This window comes from Artibeus jamaicensis, unplaced genomic scaffold, assembly GCF_021234435.1.
Source record: "Artibeus jamaicensis isolate MK-2021 breed Jamaican fruit bat unplaced genomic scaffold, CSHL_Jam_final contig_685, whole genome shotgun sequence".
Taxonomy (NCBI): Eukaryota; Metazoa; Chordata; class Mammalia; order Chiroptera; family Phyllostomidae; genus Artibeus; species Artibeus jamaicensis.
Window position 1 is genome coordinate 15,531,346 of NW_026521924.1, and position 19,430 is coordinate 15,550,775.

The 19,430-nt window shown below is 50.3% G+C and overlaps 1 protein-coding gene across 1 annotated transcript in view; it reads left to right on the forward strand.

Moving 5' to 3' along the window:
- The window catches only part of TTLL9 (tubulin tyrosine ligase like 9), a 36,626-nt gene that overhangs the window by 10,408 nt on the left and 6,788 nt on the right, over positions 1-19,430 (forward strand). The window contains exons 5-12 of the mRNA XM_037143195.2: positions 169-354; positions 6,871-6,939; positions 7,609-7,683; positions 8,809-8,899; positions 10,674-10,714; positions 11,570-11,657; positions 18,125-18,183; positions 19,007-19,203. Coding sequence (XP_036999090.2) covers positions 169-354; positions 6,871-6,939; positions 7,609-7,683; positions 8,809-8,899; positions 10,674-10,714; positions 11,570-11,657; positions 18,125-18,183; positions 19,007-19,203 — 806 coding nt within the window. The remainder of the gene's footprint in view (positions 1-168; positions 355-6,870; positions 6,940-7,608; positions 7,684-8,808; positions 8,900-10,673; positions 10,715-11,569; positions 11,658-18,124; positions 18,184-19,006; positions 19,204-19,430) is intronic.

The window sequence follows — 19,430 nt, forward strand, 5'->3', positions numbered from 1 at the left end:
CAGCTGGCTAAAGTTACTCTTAGTTAGTCAAAATCACTCTTACTGTTATTGTTAGTTTGTGGGCCAGAGGAACGGAGGGTGTGGGGGCGGTGGGGATGGGTGGGGTTGGGAGGAGGAGCGGGGCACCGGGCTGTGCGCTGACCGCCTGCGGTCCGTCCTTTGGCCCAGCTGACCCGGAAGAACTACATGGTGAAGAACCTGAAGCGGTTCCGGAAACAGCTGGAGCGCGAGGCAGGAAAGCTGGAGGCAGCCAAGTGCGACTTCTTCCCCAAAACCTTCGAGCTGCCATGCGAGTACCACCTGTTTGTGGAGGAGTTTCGCAAAAACCCAGGAATCACCTGGATCATGAAACCTGTGAGTGCCCGTGCTGTGAGGTGGGGAGGGGGCTCCGGGGGCCAGAGCAGGGATGCTTCAGGGCGCGTCTTGAGACAGGACCCTGCCTGGTGATTCAGCCTTAGACGCCTCCCCCGAGGGGTGGACCCAGCAGCTGTGAATACTAGTACACAGCAGGTGCACAATAAGAGTTTAGCAGGTAAACAAGTGACTCTCAAGGCACCAGGGCATGGAATCCAGGGCCTCCTCAGACCCCTGCCTTTCTTCCTGCCCGGAAGGGAAACCGAGGCAGGTTAGGAGAAGTGCTGCACCCGCACTGCCAGGCCTCACAGTCCTTGGAAGGAGGTCCTACCCCCCCCCCACCCCACACTGTAAAGAGGAGGAGCCCAAGACATATTTATTCAAGCTTTCCACAAACACTCATGGAGCAAAGGCTGAGCCAGGATTTACCCAGGCCCCCTGGTCCTCCCCTGGCGAGGTCTGCGGGAAGGCTGGCATCCCTTCCCAGAGACACAGAGCAGAGGGCCCAGGAGATGGAGTGGCAGGGCTTAAGCAGAACACAGCAACCCACCTGCGGATTCCAGCTCCCAGCAGGCATTATCCGCTCAGACAAATGATAATTTGTGCTAATTGGGAACGAGCAATCGCACATTAAGCTGATTCCTTTCCCAGCCCCCGGCCTCCACAGCTGTAATTAAGAGGGGGAATCTTGGCTCTGTGTGCGTGCACACACACTCGCCCGCCCTTGCTCTCCCTTCTGAGTGGCTAAGGCAGCCTGTCCTCCATGTAGGGTGCGGAGAGCGGGTGCTACCAGTCAGACCGGCCTGGGTCCTGACAGTGTCTGCCACTTATGTATGGCCCTACGCAGGTCACTGAGCCCCTCTCGGTCTATTTCCTCCTCTGTGAGGTGGAATTGATGAGTGTGCCCCTGCTGCTGGCCCCTGCGCAACACTTGGAGTTATGAGGCTCTACTGAAGTCATTCTCGACCTTGAGAGTGCATCAGAATTTTCTGGAGAGCTTATTAAAGCGCTCCACTCCCACAGTGTCTGGTTCAGTAGACTCGGTGTGGGCTAGAGCTTGGCTGTCACTCCTAGGGAATATAAAAACAAACCCAGTCTGGAGTTTAAGTGCACACATCCAAACTTTATTTCCATCTACGCAGTCTCCCCTCCCACCAGCTCAGGCCCTCTGAGTTGACAGGGAGGTGGGCAAGACCCGGGTGCTGGGCCCGTGCTTGCTCCTGCAGCCTCCCTGGTGCAGCTGGGAGGCAGGTGCCGGGCTGTCAGGGCCCAGGCCTGTCTGCCAGTCTCTCGGGGTCTGCAGAGCTGGTTAATACCTCACTTGGGGTCAAGAACCTGGGCAACCTGGATTGTTCTTGGCTTTGGGGGCCTTTTTCCAAGTGGCAGGACAGGAAGAACCACATTTTTGCATTCCGTTTTACGAGTTTACCCCAATCAGAACTCCTCACACTTTTTCACTGCTGGCTTCTAAGAGCTGGGGTGCTTTGGGCAGCAAATAATGGAGAACCCAACGAACAGTAGGTCAAATAAGGGCGCAGGGGTTTGGAACTTCCTCATGCCCCAGGCCTCTTCAGCATCTGGTGAAATGTGGGGACCCTGGCACAGGAGAGTGACTATAAGAGCATATGATAAAGGGCATTTGATTACAAAAGAAAGCAACGACACCAAAGACAGTTATCAGACTGTCTGGGTCCCCTGAGAAACATGCCAGCCTAAGATCCAACATGCCAGAGCTTTGCCTGTGAGAGAACAGGGGAGGGGTTCGGGGAGGCTGAGAGCGGTCAGACCGTGGTGGAGGAAGGAAGGTTGGGGGAACCTCCTGGCCTGCCATGCAGCCCAGGGAAGTTCAGCAAGGCGGAGGGCAGGCAGCAGACCCACGCTGCTATCAGAGGAGTCCGGTCTCCCAGGACTGGCCGGCCTTCGTGTCCCACAGTCCTCAGCTGTAGGCTGGGGCCTGAGCGAGGCCTGGCCAGCACAGGGAGGGCGTTAGGAGCAGCAGCCGGGCCTCTCAGTCAGTCACTGCCCTGTAGCTAATTACAGGCCTGTGAGTGCGTGCTGACGGCGCCACGTGGACTATTAAAACGTCCTTTAGCTGTACTAACTAATATGTGCTTTTCAAGAGCAATTAAAGAGAATCTAACAGCAGGCCCAATAGTTACCATGATTTCAAAGTCATCATGATCACAGACAACATTTGAGACATCTGCAGCAATTATAATGCAATATGTAATAATAACTTTGATTTATTTTGAGAGCAGAGTCCCAGGCATGGCCAATATTGCTATGACTTGTGGCCTGCACTCATGGTAAAAGGAAACTCGACAATCTGACTAGGGGTTAATGACAATAAAGATGAAGATTTCTTTCTTGTTTGAGTTTACACATCCCAGGGAGTCTCCTTTAGCGATGGGAGGCCGACGCCAGGAGCTGTTAACAGGGCACCTGAACATCCTCGTCCTCAGTGTCAGACTCAGCGGGCTGGCTGCTCCACGTAGGCACAGCCGGGCCGCCACAGCTCCAGCCTCACCTCCTCGCAGCTTCCCCTGCCACATGACAAAGGAACACCCTAGTCTGTGTCCCTTTTGAAGAAGACACAAACTGTCCAGAAGTCCCTTGCATCCTGCTGGCCTGGGCCCAAACCAATGGCAGGAGCGTGGGACCACTGCGAGGGCTCAGACCTCCTCAGAGGAGAGGGCCCCAGAGGAGGTCATCCCCACGAGGTTCTACGGGTAGGGGAAGGGGGGGCTGCTGGGGAGGCCACCAGCCACATCTGCCACGCCAGATAAATGCTACACAGTGAATGTCACACAGGGAATGGCACCCGGGCGTGGCAGGGGGGTGGAGGGCTGTGAGTGGCCACAGCTAGCGCAGCATCAAGGTGAGGTTCGTTCTAATAACCCAGGTATTGTTTTCCAATCCATACCATCTCTTCTTATAAAAATAATATAAAAATCATTTCCTCGCAAATTGTCAAGCAAGACTGTCACTCCCACAAGTGGCACTATGTTTGTCATTTTGTTTCGCGCGCTCCCTGGCCCTGGAGGGTGCATGAGCACCAGCCTGGTGAAGTGCAGATTTGGTTAGCCTGTATTTATCTCCTACTGGCTGGGTAACCTTGAACAGAGTGCTCGGCCTCTCTGTTCCTTGGTTTCCTTGGCTGCAAAATGGGAACCGTGTGATGCCACACATAGGGTCTTGTTTTTGAAGCTTTAGTGAGGTCCTGTGTGTAAGTCCCAGAGCCCGGCACATAGGAAACACCTGAGAAGTATCAGCTGCTGGTGTTTCTCTCGTTATGGACCATTTTCCTAGTTGGTGCTCTGCTCCTGCTGCTACAGCCCGAGCCCAGGGCTTCGAATCCACAGTCCTGTCTCATTTAGTGCATGAGCCTCCAGTTGGGCAGCACCCGACAGCGAAGGCTCGTGGCTGCTCCAGCATCTAGTGGGGCGGCTCCTCTGAGGGCTGCAGGCTTTGCTGTGCCAAGCTGGCTGAAGGTGGGGCTGGCTGTTGGCTGGGAGCTCAACCAGGCTTGGGGCCTGGAGACGCAGTTGCCTGCCACGTGGGCCTCTCCCTGGGACCTGGGCTTTCTCACAGCGTGGTGGCTGGGTTCCCGGGCCCCCCTCCCCAAAGAGAGCTGTGCGGATGCTGTATTGCTTTTTATGACCTGGCACTGGAAGCCACACAGTGTTGCTTGTGTCATACATAATTGATACATTCTTTAAAGGCTTACCCAGATTCAAGGAGTGGGGGCAACGACTTTACCTGTTGACAGAGGGTGGGGGTAGCAAGGTCCTAGAAAAACACAGGGGCTGGAAATATTGTTGCGGTTCTTTTCGGAAACTGTAGGCTGTTGGAGCAAGATATTGGGTGATTGCCAGTCTTAACTACCCTGACATATCACTGGGCAGCGAGTTTCTCTTCCACTCTTTAGGATAGTTCCCTTAGGAGATTGGTTACTAACAGTGCTTTGCACTAAAGACATTTCATCATGTCAGATAACCAGAAAGCTAAACTGGGAAGTTCTGGGTTTGGGGTGTGCTCAACAATGCCACTAAAAGCCAGGTTCCTTCGCTCGCTCTGCACCCTCAGTGTGTCGGCTTTGTGTCACCAGACTCGTCACCTCATCCGTGTGAAGTGGCTGCCACAGTCGCAGGCATCACCTCCTCAGACTGGAATTCGAGGAAAGGAGGAAAGAAGCCAAGCATTTTCTTTCTTTCTCCTCCCTCCCTCCCTTTCTCCCTCCACACACATTTCGTGCTCTCTCTCTCTCAACCTTTTTCTTCCTCCTCCTCCTTTCCCTCTTCCTTGTCAAACCCAGTATTTTTAAAAGGAGGAAAATCTTTCCCAGAAGCCCCAAAGCCCCAAGCAGACGTCTCCTTAGGTCTCACTGACCAAAACAGGTCACATGGTTTCCACTAGCTGCAAGGGAGGCTGGGAAAGTAGCTATTTGGTCTTTCCAGCTTCGTGGTGAGAGGCGGGTTTGCCAGCCAAGAAGAGGAAGGGGAATGGCTACAGGGAAGGCAGCCAATGGTGGGAGCGAGGTTCCTAGATCAGAAATTATGAGTCTTAAAAAACCTTTTTAACTGAAGTTTAATAAAACATGTCTACCTTTCAGGGGTACAGCTTGATAAATTTTCATGAAGTGAACACACTGACACTAACCAGCACCCAGATCATAAGCAGAAAATTACCAGCCCCTCAGCTGCTCCCCTCAGCGCCTCTTCCGCTCACTATACCCAAAGTCCCTTGGAATGTAGAATCGTTTGTCTGCTTTCATACTTTATATATAATCAGAATCATGTAGTATGGCTGCATTGTGTCTGGTTTCCCTCCTTCAACATCATGTTCATGACATTCATCCATACGGATGTGGTTAAGTTTAAACTGTTATTCATCATTGCTGTTTACTAGTCTATTAAGTTAATATTTATCCATTTGGGAGTTCTGAGGTTGGAGCTTTTATGAATCGTGCTGCCATGGACGTTCCTGTACATGTTCGGGATGCCTGGGTGCATGTTCCTGTACATATTTGGGGGCGCCCATGTGCACATGTAGGCACCTAGAAGAGAAACTGCTGGGTCATGGGGGTGCCTGTGTCCAGCTTTGGTGGGTGCTGCCCGAGTCTCCGAGCAGTGCACACCCCATCTGCACCTGTGAGAGTTTCCGTTTCCCCACATCCCCGCCGGCACTGAGACGGCCTGTCTTCCACGTTAGCCAGGGACTGCGGAGTGGTATCGCATCGGAGTTTTCAGTTGCATTTTTCTGAAGACGAATGAAGTTGAGTGCCTTTTTACTGTTTACATTGAGTAGCCCTCTTTTGTGAAGTGAATTCAAATCTTGCATGGCTGTGAACTCTTGGGAGCCCTTGATGCACACTGATTATTAGCTGCTTGCCAAAACAGCTGTGTGTGTGGCTTCCCCTGAGCTACCACAGTGCTCCACAGTCTTTCGGGAGTGCCCCCCCCCATCATTGGGCACACACACCCCTGAACCAGGGTGCACAGCACAGCGGGCAGAGCGAGGCTGGGTTTCAGCTCCTGCTGCCCCCACAACCCGGAGCCCTTCATGCATCAGACAGCCTGTATGGCCACACCTGACAACTCTGCCCACCCCTGCATTGGCCCCACAGTGACCAGCTGGCCAGAGGACAGGTGGCTCAGAGGACACCAGAGAGAAATGAGAGTTCGCACTTGCTGGGTGCCTTTATGCTGGAGGGGAAAAAAAAATGACCCCAGGGGGCCTGCTCAGTGGCTGCAAATGACTGAAGAACCCAGGAATCAGATTTATATTGGAAGCCCTCGAGGCCAAACCCAAGCAGGAAACTTTAGCTCATTACAGGCTGTGAAAACTCCCTGGGGTCTGGGTTACTGGTGTGGCATGACACCTAGCACACAGTAGACACTGACTGTGTACCTTTTGGATGACTGCTTAATAGAGCTATTCTGCAGCAAATGGTCTGTGTCTGGATGCTCCCTGGCACTGTGGAGGTGCAAGGCCTGGCAGGTGACCATGGTAGAAGACATCACAGGAAGAAGTAATGTTTTTGCTGCCGACTGCTCTGCGTGATATGAAAGATTCTCCTAGCCTCTCGACTCTGCGAAGCTATGAATTATCCATGCTGGCATTCAGCACAGGCAGACTGATTTCGGTATTAGCTGAAGGAAAACCTAATTAGGAAGGCAAATTGATTTCCAAAAAAAGAATTGGATGATATGTTCCCAGGACTGTTAGAAATGGTTTTTTAATTGTCTGTTCTTTTGTATTATTCATGCAGTTGATGCCTTTGTGAGCTAAGTTGGTCCTCAGTTTTCTCTCTGTTTCTCTCTCCCTCCTGCCAGGCTTAGCACCTTCTCCCTTCTGGCCTCTTCAGGGCCGGGCTGGGCCTTTCCTTTGGGGGTAGCTGGGGGCCCATGAGGGAGTTGGAGACAGAAATGCTGGGGGCAGCCCCAGGCATGGGGGTGAACGAGCAACCACAGAGAGCTGGATGCTGACCTTTCTGCATCTGCCACCACCACCCAGGTAGCCAGGTCCCAGGGGAAGGGCATCTTCCTCTTCCGGAGACTGAAGGACATCATGGACTGGAGGAAGGTAAGCTTGTCTGTCCCCCTTCCTCCCTAAATTCTCTGCCCTCACTGGGAGGAAGGGCCCCTCTTTCCCTCCCTGAAAGCTTGGAGGGCTGGCAGAGAAGTTCTACGTATAAGTCTGCCCATGTGTTCTAGATATCTGGAACAGATTGCCTGGGTTCAAATCCTGACCTTGCCACTTAATAGCTGTGTAACCTTGGGCAAGTTACTTCACCTCTCTGTGCCCAAGTAAATGAGGGCTATTAATAGCACCTGCTGAGAATGCAATGCGTTAACTGAAAACATTGCATTCTTTACCTGGACCTCTTACTCACCTGTCAGGGGAGAGTTTAGCTAACTTCCACTAAGTCCTAGACTGAACCTAAGTCCTAGACTGAACCTGAACCCTTCCTCCTCCTGCTCCCATCATATCCGAAGACACAGTGCAGTAGAAATCCTAGTTCCAATCCTGCTTCTACCACTCAGAAGCTGTGTGGTCTTGGGAAAATTGCTGAAGCACTCTGAACCTTACGGATGATAATGGTGCAGGGTGGGTGAGAGAAACAGGACAACCAAACTGCTGCACAGCCAGCACCTACTGCACTAGCAGGCCCCCAGCCGGCGCTCAGTTAATTAATTTCCTCACTAAATTAATTTCTACTGTGTGACCCGATTCCTTCCACGAAACGGCCAGGGCACTGCTGGGAAGAAGCTCACCAGCTTGGAGGCCCAGCAAGCCCGGGGCGCTGCCAATCCTTCTGGCAGCCACGTGAGTATATGTGGGGGCATCCTGGGTCCCAAGAAGAGAAGGCCTGGCTGCCACTGTCTTGAAAGAGCTTGGGATGGGAGGATGTCAAAAATCCCACGCTTGGGGCAGAAGCCCTGGGTTTCGGTGCCCCCCTGCCACCGGTCTGTTAGGTGACCTCACCGAGTGTGTGAGACTGGCCTTTGGGCCTTGGTTTCCTCACCAAGTTCCTCTGATGGCAACAGTGTGGGGGCGGGGCAAGGGCTTGGCAGACGGCGAGGTGCTGTGCATATGTGAGGTCCTCGCTGTCTTCCCGAGCCGGGCTGGCCAGCAGAGAATTAGCAGGTGCAGAAGGGAGAGGCAAGTCCCTGCGGGCCCATGTGGGGTGCTGGGAGCCCTGAGCAGCGGAACTTTCCGCAGTGGAGGACTTGGTGTGTGCCTGTGCGTTCCAGTATGGTGACCACTGGCCTGTGTTGACACTGAGCCATTGAAATGCGGCTAGTGTGACGGAAGGACTGGATTTTAAAATTTATTTCCTTTTTGTCACTGTAACATACACATAATATTTACCACTTTGACCATATTTAAGTGAACAAATTTGTGACACAGATCACCTTTACAGTGTTGTGTGACCGTCACCACACGCCGTCCTCAGAACCTTTTCATCTTCCCCACGGACACTCTGTGTGGGTTAAACGCTGCTCACTGTCCCCCGCCCTCCAGCTGGCGGAAGCCACCAGCCCACCTTCCGTCTCTGTGAACGTGACTGTCTCAGTGCCTCCCTTAAGTGGAGTCACACCCTATTTGTCCTTTCATGTCTGGCTTCTTTTACTTAGCGTTGCATCTTCAATTTAAGTGTGTGTAGCCATGTGGCCAGGGGCCGCCCTATTGGGTTAAATGCCCAGGCTCTAGACCCAGTCCGCATCGGTCCGCTTCCCAGCTGTGCTACTGACCAGCTGTGCCACCTCGGGCAAATCACCCCCCCCCCTCTGTGCTTCAGTTTCTCGTCTGTAAAACAGGGATAGTGGTACTTCCCTCATAGGGCTGGTTTAAGGATCAAGTGATATACCCCAAGTAGATTGCCTAACACAACGCCTTGTGCTCAGGATGTGCTCCATAAACGTTAACAATTATTATTACTACAACTAGGACGCAAGAAGTTCGGATGACCAGAAAGAAGAAATCCCCGTGGAGAACTATGTGGCTCAGCGTTACATCGAAAACCCCTATCTGATAGGAGGTGAGTGAGCTGCCTGTCTCTGCTCACTGCTCTTCCACCGGGCAGCCCAGTAGTCAGTCAGCAAACACTGACGAGCAGCCTGCTGTGGACGTGGCCTGCACCGGCGTGACGGGTGCAGAGCTGGAGGTCCGCCTGCGCTCTCCCGCTGCCCGGCGTGCCCTTCCCGCTCCCTCCTCGGCTCACTGTAGTTCCCGCCTTGCTTCACCAGCCAACTAGTTCATGCGTTTGTCCTACGGATGTTTATAAAGAGCCACTCGCAACCAGCCACTGTCCTGGGCGCTGGCTGTCCACCTGCTCTCACAGAGTGGAGACCCCAGGTGAACAGACAGCAATAAACTAGAAACAAATAAATAAGATAGTTCCACAGAGTGTTATGAAGTAAATCAAGCTGGATGATGGGAGAGAGGGAGGGAGGGCCTCTCTGAGGAGACGATAGGTGAGCTGAAACCTGAATGACACCTAGGAGTCACCTGTGGGTAAGTCTGGAGGGAGAGGGAACAGCAAGGGCCTGGGCCCGAGGTGGGCTGGCAGAGAAGCTCTGTTTGCGGGTCTGTCAATGGGCGCAGGGTCCCTGGAGCCAGATTGCCTGGGTTCAAATCCTGACCTTGACACTTACTAGCTGTGTGACCTTGGGTGATTTATTTCACTTTGCCCGAACATCCTCTTTTTCTGTTTTTTAATAACAGCTTCATTGAGATACACTCATATACCACATAATCCATCCAGTCAAAGTATACAACCCAATGGTTTTCATCCCTATTCACACAATCCGGTCCCTTCCTGTGAAGCCTTCACACATTTCCCCAGGGTGTCTGCGCATCTGTTTTTCCCACACGGGGTCTAACCTGCAGGCATGTCAGTCCGTGTGGAGAAGGGGTGTAATTCCAGAGGGTCTCGTCATCTGAGAGGGGCCAGGCGCTGGACGCGGCATCACTGTTAATGCACTCGCCCCTCTCACCTCGCTGAGTGATGTCCTTCTCCGGGAGCAGCCCTTGGGTCTCCTTCTTCCCCTCCCTCTCCCAGTGACCCCAATCTCCCTGTGGTTTTAAATGTCACCCAGTGACTCCCAGCTTTCTATCAAGGCCTTGCCCCCCACATCCCAAATCCTGATGTCCCACAGCCCGTGACATCCCTCCTGGGCATCTCCTGGGCATCTTCCGGCAACTCAAACCCCAGTGCCTAGAATCCAGCCCTTGTCCTCCCCCCACCCTCTGGCTCATTCCCCAGCCTCCCCATCTGGGGACACAAACCCACCACCCCCTTGTTGCTCAGCCTGACATCAGGGACTGTCCTGGGTGTGTCCCTCTCTTCCCCTCCCACATCCGGTTCTTGACCAAGCTCCCAGCTCTTGAATCTGTGTGGCCACCTCCATCCCTGTCCTCTCCTCCTGTGCTGGCCCCCTCACTGGTGCCCACTGCTGCTCTGGTCCCCGTTGGTCCTCTCCAACACAGCAGCCAGAGGCATTGGATACCCTTCAGCCACTTCCCATGGTTGGTGGAGCAAAATCTAAAAATTGCACACGATCTGGCCACTACTGGCCTCATCACCTTCTACTCTGCTCTTGGACCAAGCTCTTCGCCCCATCTGGGCCTCTGATCCCGCCTTTCCTTCCACCTGAAGGCCCTGTGCCCCCTCTGGACTGGGAGGGCACCTCGTACCTCGTGTGGTGTGTTGGGATTCATGTCTGTGAATCCGCTGCCGTATCCCCCAGACCTAGCGCGGTGCCAAGCAATCAATATCTGCTACGTGAATTGCGTGTTTCCTTGCCTCACAGGCCGCAAGTTTGACCTGCGTGTGTACGTGCTGGTGATGTCAGTAAGTAACTAAAACAGGTGCCCTCCTCCAGTGGTGGGTAGGGGCAGCTGGACTCAGGGTTGGGGGCAGAAGCCAATCTGAGGGTAATTGTGAGCTTGTCTGACTTTGCCCACCTGGGAGAGCCCAGAGGGACATCCGAGGGTGGATGGGGGGACATGAACAGATCTTTTACCATCTTAGGCACCCCAGTGTCTGGGTTTGCCCTTCACGTGTCCTTTTCCATCCATTCTGTCATCTGTGGCAAACAGCTAACATTTACTGAACAACTACTAAGTCCCAGGCCCTGGTATTTAGCAGGTTTTATCTCCTTCAGTCCTTGAATAACCAGGGAGGTAGGTTCTATTATTCATTTTACAGATGAGGAAACAGAGGAATTGAGTGACTTGCCCAAGGTCACACAACTGCTAAGTGAGAGCTGGGAATAGAATGCAGGCAGCCTAGCCCCAGAACCTAGTCTCTTAACCAGGGATTTGCTATACTCCCTCTACCCATTCATTCATTCAACAAACATTTAAACCTTCATGGTGCTGGGCACAAGGAGATAGGCTCACCCAGTGTCTAGTGGGTACTGTGCACACACCCTGAAGTGGGGCACTCACAAGTGGGAGTGAGCAGAAAAGTCCCTTAATTTTGTCTTCTTCTACCTCTTACCTCCACCCTGGCCCCTGGGAAAGAGGGAGTAGAATCAAAGGAGGCTGATGTTTGAGCAGACTCTTGAAGAGTGATGTGGGAAAGAAGGCAAGGCGTGCCAGGTGGAGGGAAGAGCAGGAGCAAAGGCCAGGAGGTGTGGAAGTGTGTGCACTTATTTTTTTTTCCATTTTTCTCTCCCCCGCCCCCGTTCCCATTCTGACACAGTACGTCCCCCTGCGGGCCTGGCTGTACCGGGACGGCTTTGCCCGCTTCTCCAACACCCGCTTCACACTCAACAGCCTCGATGACCAGTGTATCCTGGGATCCTGCCTCCCATCCCCCATGCACTCTGCCCTTCTTGTTTGCTCGCTGTCCTGAGAGAGCACCTCCAATTCCACAGATATTTTCTGAGTGCCTGCTGAATGCCGGGTTCTGGTCCAGGCCCAGGAAGGGCAGCAGCAGTGAACAAGAAAGGCCTGGTCCCTTCCCTCTGGGAGCTTCCAGCCTTGTGGGGGTGGGAGGTCCCCCAGTGACGGAGGAAAGCAGCCCTGCTCTGCTCAGGGCAACTCATGTGACGCAGTCCTGCCTGACGATCTTGTGGGCGGTGTGCTTGACCTGCACCTTGACTGCATTCCTAGGATTCAGTGTTCACACCTGTTAGAATTCACAGGATGGAGCAACGTGAGCCCCTGTGGAGAGCGTTTGCATCCTTTTATGTGCCTTTTCTTCCATGCTTGCTCACTCACTCACATACAAGGCCATTACCACCCATCAAATTGGTGGGGCCAAAAATGTGCTAAGACGCGGCATTGGCAAGGCTGGGGGAATATGTCTGTTGTTGGCAGGGGTGACACATTGGTACAACCTACTAGGAGGCAATCTGGGAAATATCTATTGAAAGGCAAATGCACATACCCAGCAATTCTTCTGGGACTTTCTCCTGCAGGCATGCTCACCACGTGGAAAAATGGAGGTTTAAAGGTTATTCATTGTACAGCCTTGTTTGTGAGAGTGAAACAAATAGGAAACAAGTAAATGAATGGTTCATTTCTACAACGGAATACTATGTAGCTGTCAAAAAGGAAAGCATGGGGGTGCTTTATGTACCGATGTGAAATAATCTCCAAGATGTATCATTAATAGAAAAAAACCAAAGCATAGACCTCTGTGAAATGTCTACTCCCGTTCAAGTTAAAAGTAGCTCTATTCATGTTTTTACCTATGCATAGACATCGCTGAAAGGAGGTACAAAAAACTGCACACAGAAGTTGCTTTTGGGAGGACAAATGGGTGGGTCAGAAGAGTTTGGAAGGAGGTATTTCCTTATATACCTCCTTATTATACCTTTTGGCTTTTGAACCATGTGAATATATTATCTGGTTAAAATATCAACATCAAAAAATGTGTTTAAGATTTTTAGGCCTGAGCATCAGATGAAAAGGGGCAAAGAGCATGAAAACATTGGAGCTAGATCAGCAGGACTAGGTTACCTGCAAATGGGGTGGAAATGAAAGGCGAGGCTGCCACGCTCTGGCTCGGACGATCCAGTGGAGGCTTTCACCCCGGTCACAGCCCTCTCTCTGCCTTCAGTTCAACATTCGATTAGGTGTCTGTCCACGGTAATGCATTGCCTCGCCTGCATGTCAGAATGGGGCTAGGCCCTCCTGAGAATTTTTTATAATTGGGTTTTTTTTCCTACTTTGCTAACTTCAGCATTTCCAGTGTGTTTTATCTTGTAAATCTAACAAGCATATATGAGTTGTAAGTCATCAGATTTTAGTTTTGTTTTTGTTTTCCATCTCACATTTAAAAAAAATTCAAATTAAATGATGCGAGTGATGTACTCAGAACAGTGCCAAGCCCAGAGTGACTACGCAGGACAAGAATGGGGGTCCCTCCGCCATCTCAAAGTGTTTGCAGACCTCGGGGCCCCGCGGGGCTCCATTAAATAAACCGAGGCCCGGCGCTGTTTCTATTTAACGAGGCTTCACTGTTTTCACAGTGAGTGACTGCATGTAATTTTCCACCCCTTCTTTTAATTGCTTTACATTTTTAATATTGAAAGATTTAAACATTTTTTAAAACTGCAGAAAAGACTATAACAGAAATCTATGCATCTATCATCCAGAATGAACAGATATTAATATTTTGCCACATTTGTTTCAGATATAACACACCAACTTTAAAAATAATAAAGCAACCTTGGATCACAAAATAGGAAGACACGTTTTTTAACCTGACTGATAATTGTGCATTAAAATATATATAGTTTGATATGAAGGTGTATTATGTATATAGTCAAAATGTGCACACAAAATACAAAAATACACATAAAATACAAAAATACCCACCTCAACACTGTGATAGTGAACCAGTAGCGCCCTGGCTGGTGTGGCTCAGTGGACTGAGTGCTGGTCTGCAAACGACAGGTCACCAGTTCGATTCCCAGTCAGGGCACATGCCTGGGTTGTTGGCCAGGTCCCCAGTAGGGGGTGTGTGAGAGGCAACCACCCATAATGTTTCCTTTTCTCCCTCCCTCCCTTTCTTTAAAAATAAATAAAATATTTTTAAAAGAAATCTCAGACTATTAAGCAAAAAACAATAAAGTTGCAGAAGTGGTGTGCTGATAATCCCATTTTTGCATTTGAAGAGGTATGTTTCTATGTAGAAGGAAATATGAAAGGATATTCACTCTATTAACTCTGAAAAATGGAAAGGATTAGATTCGGGTCAGGAAACATTTAGTTTTGACTTTGCACATTTTCCTATATTATGAATTGTTTTTACAATTGCTATGCATTACTTTAAGAATAAAAATAAAACATTTAAAGAATATAGCTTTCATAATAACAAGAGTATAGCTCTTTAAACATAAGTCAGAAAATGTAGAAAGGAGAAAAAAGACAAATCTTGTCTAGTCACATTTTCTAGAGATAAGTACCAACTATTGTGATGTATTTCCTCCCAGGTTTATTTGTACAGTTTGTCTTATTGTTTACCACTGTATAGATATAACCTTTTTTTCACTAAATTGTATATCAGCATTTTCCTTATAGGCATTTTTTATTAGTTACAGAATATTCCACTGAGTAGATACAGTGGTTTACTAATCACCCATCCTGCAGGCGTGGGGAAGTATTCAACTTCTTCCTAGTATGACATGCAGCGCTGCAAAGAAACATATTTTTAAGAAATCTTTTACTATATTTAATTTTTTTTCCCTTTGGATGATATCACAGGGGTGTAAATACCAGGTTAGGGGCATCTGGTCAGACAGGTTTCTGGAAGATTGCTGTATACCTGTGCGCTCACACCGACCGGGCCGATCTCACCGCGCCTTCCCATTCCACCATTGCCCAAGTCATTTCTGAAGCAGTGCAGCGCAAGTGGGCCCGCACTGCCCTGTGCCTGCAGCTGCCCTGGGGGTGGGGAGCTTTTTCCAGATAAAATGGTTTATAAAAATGTGAGTGACTTGGGGAAGCAGGGTTTTGCCTTGGAATTTCCATCTCTTCCAATTTGTATTTTTTCCCCATTTCACATCCCTTTAAAATTGCATTTTAGGTCCCAAAATACAATTACTGAAAAGCTCAGGCACTTTCCCAGATGGTCTTTACCAGTTGTATTTTCTCTTTTATGTTTCCATATCCTTTATTTATCTATTAGAGTCATAAAATTTTATTGTTAACGATTTATGTGGAATTTTCCTGTGACAAAAATGTCAGCCTGTCATGTTTGCTACAAAATCTTTTCTCTGGTCATGTTTGCCTTTCACTTTTGCCTGGATAATCTGATTATTTTTATTTTGGCATAGCTGATTCTGTCCACTGATTTCCTCTAGATTTTGACTGTTCTACCTAAGCTGAGAAAATTCTTTTCCCCCCCAAATTTCACAATGAATAGGTTCCACTTCCCCAGGGATTGGTCTTGGTTGTCTGTTTACTCTTTGCTGCCTGGCTGTTTGGTCAGTATCTGCAGAGAGGGGAGGCTCGGCGTCAGCTGAGCAGTCACCCGCTTTTCTCTCGTAGCCCGCACCGCATGTCCCACCTAGGGAAGTCCCTGGCTGTCCCTCCCTGCAGGCCGGCACAGTGTGCAAAGGGGTGGGAACGGTGCTTCCTCCGTCATAGGGAGTGAGGTCCCCTCTTGAACCAGTAACTCACTTTGCCTGAATATCCTCCTTTTCTATTTTTAATAACGACTTTATTGAGATATATTCACATAGCACAGAATTCGCCCAGTTGAAGCATACAACCCAACGCTTTTTATCATATTCACACAAACATCACCGTGACCAGGTTTAGAATTTTCATCATCCCCTAAAAGGAACCCTAAACTCATTAGCTGTCATTTTCCACCACTTCCTCCATCACCACCCCCGCCCCAGACCTAAGCCACTTTCTGCCTATTTGTCTATTCCAGGCATTTAATATAAACAGATTCAAACAGTATGAGGTCTTTTGTGTCCGACTTCTATCACTTAGCTCACTGTTTTCAAGAGTCATTCATGTTGCAGCATTGATCAGTGTTTCCTTTTCATTAGCAAATACTATTCCTTCTCTGGATATAACACATTTTAGTTATCCATTCATGAGCTGATGGACGTTTGGGTTGTTTCCACTCTTTGGCTGTTATGAATAATGCTGCTGTGAACATTCACGTTCAAGTTTTGGTGTGGACATGTGTTTTTATTTCTCGAGTATATCCAGGAAGGGGAATTACTGGTCACGTGTTAATTCTAAGTTTAACTCTCTAAGGAGTCTCTAGACCATTTTCCAAAGCACTGTGCCCTGTGCACTCCCACCAGGATGGTATGTGGGTTCCAACTGCTCTGCACTTGCCAACACTTGTTACTATCTGTTCTCTTTATTGTAGCAACCCTAGGGGGGTGTGAGTGGTTTGTATTTGCACCTCCCTGATGACTAATACCGGTGAGCATTTTTTCATGTGCTTGTTGGGCATTTGTTAACCTTCTCTGGGTAAATCTCTACTCAAAGTCCTTGCCCATTTTTCAGTTGGATTATGTGTCTTTTTACTGGTCGAGCTGTAAGAGTTCATGTATTTTTTAATACTCCCCTCTCAGACACATGACTTACAAATATTCTCTTTTGTTCTGCGTGTTGTCCTTTATTTTTAAGGGCTATTTTTTAATCAGTTTTAGGTTCAGAGCAAAACTGAGAGGCAGGTACCACGATTTCCCATGAGCCCTCGGCCTCCACATGTGCGTACTCCCCCCTGTTATCAACACCCCCATCAACTACTCACAACTGACAAACCTGCATCGACCGTCGAACCACCCAAAGCCCATAACTTACACTACGGCTGCACACCCAGTGGGTCTGGACAGGCATAAGGACGTGTGTCCGTCAGTATTGTATCATACAGACTCTCTTCACTGCCCTAGAATCCTCTGGGCCCCACCTGTCACTTTCTTGCTAATGTCCTTTGAAGCACAAAAGTTTTTAATTCTGATGAAGTTCGATTTAATCTATTTTTTTCTTTTGTCACTTGTGCTTTTGGTGTCCCATCTAAGGCCATGATTTTTTCCTGTAGTTTATTCTAAGAGACTTACGGTGTTGGCTCCTGCATTTAGGCCCACGGTCCACCTGCAGTTCATTTTTGTCTGTGGTATGAGGAGGGGTCCAGCCGCATTCTTCCGCACGCGGGTGTCGTGGTCCATTTGGTGGAAACACTGTGCTTCCCTGTAGAACTGCCTTGGCGTACTTTTCGAAAGTCAATTGACCATGAACTTAAGGGCTCTTTGTTTATTTAGTGGTTTGTTGTACGTTTATTCTTCTGAAATTAAGGTAGAAAAACTCTCAGACAAATTGAAACAGTCTTTGGAAAGCTCCTAAGGACATTCTAGGATGATGGTGCTAAAGAGGATGCCCGCCTCTCTCTTGAGGCCGAAGCCACCTTCCCTGTCTGATACGCTACGGACATGGAGCAGCATGTTCTAGGGGGATTAGACTTGGGTTAGTGACCTAGAGCCCTACCTTCCCATCTGCAAACTGTCCTGATAAGTCCTGGAGAAAGTTATATCTTACAGTCATTTCATGAGGTTTGGGGGACTCACCCTCCTCTGCTGTGGGGGGCAGCTGTTAAGGGAGGGCCATTCTGAGTGGCCGTCCCTGAATCTCGCTGCATCTCAAAGGTCCCTTCTTTGAGATGGGAGCGATCTGGGTGCGTGTGAGCACGCTCCGTAAACTGCAGAGTGTTGGGGATCTCGCTGGTGGTCAGCGTGGGGTGGCAACAAAAGGCAGACTTTCAGAGCTGGGACGTCAAAAGCTATCTTGACCCCGCCCCAAAGCTGGACCATTTTTCCAATATTTCTACAAAGTGGCCGCACAGCCTGAACCCCTCCAGGGACAGAGAGCTCTAGATGTCCCAAGATGGCTGGTCTGTATTCAGTCTCTCTACTTGGTAGGAAACATTCTCCTCTTGAGCTGGAAAATCATGATAAAAGATCAGTTATGCCAGGCACCATAAGAGGTGCTTGTATGCAAAATGTTATCTGATCTTTCAAATAACCCTGGAGGCCAGTATACTATCAGGTATTCCCATTCAATAGGTCAGGAAAAAGGCTCGGGGGCCCAGAGCCAGTAAAGATGCAGGCAGGATTTGAACCCAAGTGCCTCAGACTCTAAAGCCCAAACACATGACCTCTGGGCTGTTGGTCATCTTCCCCATCAATTCCCGAGGAAGGGTCTTAGTTTGGTCTCTGGGGTCTCCGTGGAGCAGGACTCTCTTTGTCCACTCTGAGCCTTGACCACTGACCTCTGCCAGATGTTCACCTCACCAATGTCGCCGTGCAGAAGACGTCCCCCGACTACCACCCGAAGAAGGTGAGCCCGCTGGGCTTCTGCCCTCCAGGTGCAGCCCCTGGGACTGGCTGGGGTGGCAAGCGAGAGAGTCAAAGAGCCCAAGACAGGCTGTCTGCCTTGCAGACAGTGAGTTCACAGTGAGGTCAGGCTCCCCTTCCCATTCGCAGGGCCCACGGCAAGAGCACAAAAGGAGGCCCGTGAACTGTGTCTAGGTGTTTAAAAGTCACAAATCACACTAATACACCCTCTAGCATATGTGTTCTGTCCTCCTGCCTCGACAGATAGGCTTCTATCTACCTATCTTTGTCTGTCTATCTGCCCATCTTCTGTCTAATAACCTGCGAGGCCAGGTTCAGATTTAGAATTCTCAGACTTCTCAGAGTTAACAGAACAGAGGTGCACAGGGAGAGCTGGTCCCCAGCTCACACCCACACAGTGGGGGCCTCCTTCATACCCACCGACCCTGCCACAAATAACCATTGATCGTCCCTTGGGCCATGGGATGCAATCCGGTCGGTGCAGTCCATCTTCAGGGAGGCAGCAGGCCCAGGGGAGAGGCTGCACAGGAGGACATTGGTGCAAGAACTTCTGGGGCTGTGGGTACCCAGGCTATACTTTAGATCGAGAGGCACACACACTCTGGACAGGCACATGCCCCTGGGTGTGCAGTCTTTGCCCCAAAAGGAGGGACACATTGGGGTTCTCCTAATCCCAGCACTCAGGGATGGGCTCCCCATGTCTGAGCCTGAGGGCTGTGTTGATAGCAATTGTCGGAGGGTCCTGGCCGGCCAGGTCCTAGTTAACTGAGGCTCCCTCTTCCCCAACCCCGACGCACGGGCCCCAGGGCTGCAAATGGATGCTGCAGCGCTTCCGGCAGTACCTGGCGTCCAAGCACGGGCCAGAGGCCGTGGAGACGCTCTTCAGCGACATGGACAACATCTTCATCAAGAGCCTGCAGAGCGTGCAGAAGGTGATCATCAGTGACAAGCACTGCTTCGAGCTGTATGGCTACGACATCCTCATAGACCAGGACCTCAAGCCGTAAGCAGATGGGCCAGTGGCCCTGGCGGGGGCGGCGGTCGGGGGATGTTTTCCATACTCTGCACCCAGACTGCCCTCAGCTCTTCCCCTTCCTTGTTGGGAACCCTTTCTGTTGCCTCAGTTTTCCCACCTGCAAGGAGATGGTCGCGCCTCCAGGGTTGTTACGGGGAACGAATGAGCCATTGTCTGTGGATCACTGAGCCCGTGCCTGGCATGGGGAGGCCGTT